This window comes from Otolemur garnettii, unplaced genomic scaffold (genome assembly GCF_000181295.1).
Source record: "Otolemur garnettii isolate 467f Iridium unplaced genomic scaffold, OtoGar3 scaffold00191, whole genome shotgun sequence".
Taxonomy (NCBI): domain Eukaryota; kingdom Metazoa; phylum Chordata; class Mammalia; order Primates; family Galagidae; genus Otolemur; species Otolemur garnettii.
The window spans coordinates 718,803-723,182 of record NW_003852586.1 but is presented as its reverse complement, the minus strand read 5'-3'; the positions used below and the strand labels follow the sequence as shown (position 1 = coordinate 723,182).

At 48.0% G+C, this 4,380-nt stretch overlaps 1 protein-coding gene across 1 annotated transcript in view; it reads left to right on the top strand.

Annotated features, from left to right (window-relative positions):
• The window catches only part of SLC4A4 (solute carrier family 4 member 4), a 353,144-nt gene that overhangs the window by 25,520 nt on the left and 323,244 nt on the right, over positions 1-4,380 (top strand). Inside the window, exon 3 of the mRNA XM_023507587.1 lies at positions 3,724-3,903. Coding sequence (XP_023363355.1) covers positions 3,724-3,903 — 180 coding nt within the window. The remainder of the gene's footprint in view (positions 1-3,723; positions 3,904-4,380) is intronic.

The following is a 4,380-nucleotide window of genomic DNA, read 5'->3' as shown; positions in this document are numbered from 1 at the left end:
CTGCTCAAGGGCCTGCGGACTGTTGGAGGTGTGAGTGAGGGCAGAGTCCCCTCTGTCCTGCCTCTCACTGGGCACCAGCTGTTCAAGGGCCTGCGGACTGTCAGAGGTGTGAGTGAGGGCAGAGTCCCCTCTGTCCTGCCTCTTGCTGGGCTCCAGCTGCTCAGGGGCCTGTGGACTGTTGGGGGTGTGAGTGAGGGCAGACTCCCCTCTGTCCTGCCTCTTGCTGTGCTCCAGCCACTCAGGGGCCTGCGGACTGTTGGGGGTGTGAGTGAGGGCAGACTCCCCTCTGTCCTGCTCTCACTGGGCTCTAGCCACTCAGGGGCCTGCGGACTGTTGGGGGTGTGAGTGAGGACAGACTCCCCTCTGTCTTGCCTCTTGCTGGCCCCAGCCGCTCAGGGACCTGCAGACTGTTGGGGGTGTGAGTGAGGGGCAGACTCCCCTCTGTCCTGCCTCTAGCTGGCTCCAGCCGCTCAGGGGCCTGCAGACTGTTGGGAGTGTGAGTGAGGGCAGAGTCCCCTCTGTCCTGCCTCTCGCTGGCTCCAGCCGCTGGGAGTTGGCCTTCTTCACTGTCTTGCTCTGTTTGTTTTGCTCCATAGCTGCTTCCACTGGAATCTCTTGTAGGTTCTGACAACTTCTTCCTTGGAATTATACCCAATCCATGATTGTTTGTTTTTTCTTTTTCATCTAGAACTTTTTCTTCTTTCTGAGATGATCTGGCAGGTGATGTCTCGGGTCAACCGTCTTGTCTCTCAGAGGTATTAGATGAAAATAAATGCAGAGGCTCACCTACGAAATTCTCGTCAATAGTAGCATATTTCAGCAATAATGCTGCTTCTGTTGATCATGAAGATAGGTCTTCTGTGGGAGACAGTATTTTTATTATTATTTGCTACATACAACTTATCCAGTATTTGGTTGTCACTTTGAGAAAGCTCATCTGTCCTACCCTCACCCCCAAAGCAGGGCTGTCTTGCTCTCCTCTCACGGGCAGACACACTGAGGTGTAGAGGCTGCGTTGTCCCCGGCCTCCCAGAGCTTTGCTTGACCTCAGAGCCATGCTGAATACAAGGCAGAAAAGAGCAGTTTGCTTGCCAGTGATGTGTGAGAGGAGAACACTTTCGGTTTGGACTCATTCGGCTCAGTGCCGTGATGTCCCATGGAAGTTCTAGATAAGCAGTATCTTCCTCGCTTAGGGAGCGTTCTATTTTATTGTTCTTCAGAAAGCTCCACAAAAAGTTCAAAGCCATGTAGGCACCAGAGAATTGTGGCTTCCCAGAGGCCACCACAGAGAGTGTAGACAGTACCTAAGAGCGTTAGCATGGGACAGGCGTGGGGACAGAAAGTGACTGTGTGCACTTGGGCATGAGAGATCTTTCTGGACTACAGAAGTATTCTAAGACTGGATGGTGGTCATGATTGCACATCTCTGTGAATATACTAAAATCGTTGAATCATGTCTTTAAAACGAGTAAATTTTGTGGCTTATAAGTTATACCTCAATAAAACTGATTTTAAAAAAATGCCTGGAATTTGGGACAGCTTGACGGGAACCCATATCTGGGCACACAGAGCTCCACCATGCAGTGTCTCAGCTGGAAGCTTCCACAGCTGTGTGGAGGTGAGAGAGTGGAGCATAGGAAGGGGGAGACACAGGTAAATGGAACCCCACAGGGAGGGGCAGAGACAGCAGCAGATGGAACTGCACCGGCCCTATGGTGATGGCAGCTCAAACCAGGTTCCAAGCAGCAAAGGACGTTTCTCTCCAGGATTTGAAGCCCTCTCTCTGAATTGCCCTGATTCTTTCTCTAGGCTGACAACACTACTTCACAGAGATCTCACTGTACATCCTATCCATCCATATAGACTGTTGTTTAAATGGTTTGATTAAATGTACTATGCAGATTTGAGTAAGTATATTTAAAAGAATCTTTCTGTATAGCATCAATATGAGTAATGTAGTTTAATTGCCGTTTTTTGCTTAGTCGCCATTATTTAATAAGGAATAGAATATATTTGATGTGACAAGTTTTAAAAAAATTTTCAACCTCTAAATTTTTTTGTGTGTTTTCTGGAATGAAGGCAGCCAAGGTTTCAGTATCTGATTTACTGAAGAAATTGTTTGGCTTTCCTTACTGACATTGTTGAGAAATGAGATATAGGCCTCCCTCAGTAACCAGAGCACAGGAAACAATTGACACTGTTTCTTAACTCACATTGTTTCTGAGACATTTCCTACTTCCTAGTATAATACAGCTTTCCCATGAGAACAACTCGCTTGCAAATGGTTAGGCATGATCCATGCCTCCTTGGTGTACATTCCAGAGCCTGTCCCATGTGCTCTGTGGCGGCTGGGTTGCTCTGTGTGTGTGTGTGTGGCTTTGTGTAGTGATGCCTCCAGCTTCATTCCAAGCATCAGGTATTTTCTTCTGAATCTAACCCATTCACTGCGGGTCTGTGTTCTTTAATTGGAAGCTCTTTCTTGTAGGGCATTCTTGTGAACTTGCCAGTTAAAGGAAACAGTCCTGTGAATTGTGATGCTTTTGGATAGGCCTGTTGAGCTGCTGTGGGAAATATCTCTTGACAGTTTGTGTGAGCCATCCTATGTGTGTGTGTATTTGCATGGAGGTATGTGATGTCGGTGGCACCATGCAGTTGTCATCAAGGAATAATTCCAGAAATGGGAAATTAAACCCATTGGGATGGGATTATCTAATCTAATGTGCAGTTAAAAAAAAAAGTCTTCACTTTATTTCTAAAATAGTAGCTCCTACATTCCGAAGTTATACTGTATATAAAGTGAAAGTAAAAGTTTCCCAATTAAAAATAAAGATGTGGAACTCTGAGTTCCTTTTTTTTGGTCTTATCAGATTTTGTAAAAATCATCCCACTTGTCAGTTTGCCGCTCTTTCCATCTAGAGAACTGAATGCATTTCACAATGCTTTTTCTTCATGCCCTTCTCTTCAAGGCAATTTTTGCTGGGCTGGGTTTATTTTTATCATTGCAACAACCAGTTTTTAGAAACTTTTAGAAACGAATAAAGAGAAATGAGAATGGCCCCGTAGCTGACATTCATCTTAGCTGTTTGCCAGTGTGAGCAGCTGAACATTTCTAAAGTCTCCTCTCCAAGTATGTCTTATTTTTCTCAGTTTGTCCCAGTTCTAAGTCTCCATTCTGCTGATTAGGTAAAAAAAAAAAGTTTTATTGTAAAACCTTATCCTTGGCAAAATGACTTTTTGAACTTTGAGTTAAATCTTTATTTTTGTGGCTCTATTCAGTATAATCATAGGCTCAGGGAAGGGAGAGCTGGCAGGGCCTCTAGGGGTTGCCCATGGAAGTCTCTCATTATATGAATGATGAAGCTTAAGCCCGGAGGGGTGAAGGGACATGCCCAAGGTCATATAGATAATTGGTAGCAGAAGTGTGGCCAGAATCGAGGATTCCTGATTTCTGGTTTGGCATTCTTTGTTGTCCTAAGTGGAGGTAGTTTGTCTGGATGGAGCTGGACAGCACACCCTCCCAGCAGCCTGGGCCAGCAGACAGGTTGGATTCCACTGTAGCTAACTGAATATTGGGAGGAAATTTTATTTTTCCAGTTTGAGCCGGTCACGTATGGCCTGGTCCTTCTGGCCTCGAGATGTTTTCTTCTGGCTGTGCACCAGGTGTGGTGTTTGTGCAGCAGAGAACGCAGTTTGTACTCACAGTGATTTCTGTTTCTCCCTTAGGTCACCACACCATCTATATTGGGGTTCATGTGCCCAAAAGTTACAGGAGAAGGAGACGCCACAAGAGGAAGACGGGGCACAAGGAGAAGAAGGAGAAGGAGAGAGTGTCTGAGAACTACTCCGACAGGTCCGACGTCGAGAACGCCGACGAGTCTGGCAGCAGCATCCTAAAGCCCCTGAGTGAGTGCTCTGTGGGTGCTGCCCACCCCTGGCTCTGGAAGAGGTGCCCCTTAGAATCCTGTGGTCAGTGAGTGCTCTGTGGGTGCCACCCGCCCCCCGGCTCTGGAAGAGTTGCCCCTTAGAATCCTGTGGTCAGTGAGTGCTCTGTGGGTGCCGCCCACCCCCAGCTCTGGAAGAGGTGCCCCTTAGAATCCTGTGGTCAGTGAGTGCTCTGTGGGTGCCGCCCGCCCCCCGGCTCTGGAGAGGTGCCCCTTAGAATCCTGTGGTCAGTGAGTGCTCTGTGGGTGCCGCCCGCCCCCCGGCTCTGGAGAGGTGCCCCTTAAAATCTTGTGGTCAGTGAGTGCTCTGTGGGTGCCGCCCGCCCCCTGGCTCTGGAAGAGGTGCCCCTTAGAATCTTATGGTCAGTGAGTGCTCTGTGGGTGCCGCCCGCCCCCTGGCTCTGGAAGAGGTGCCCCTTAGAATCCTGTGGTCAGTGAG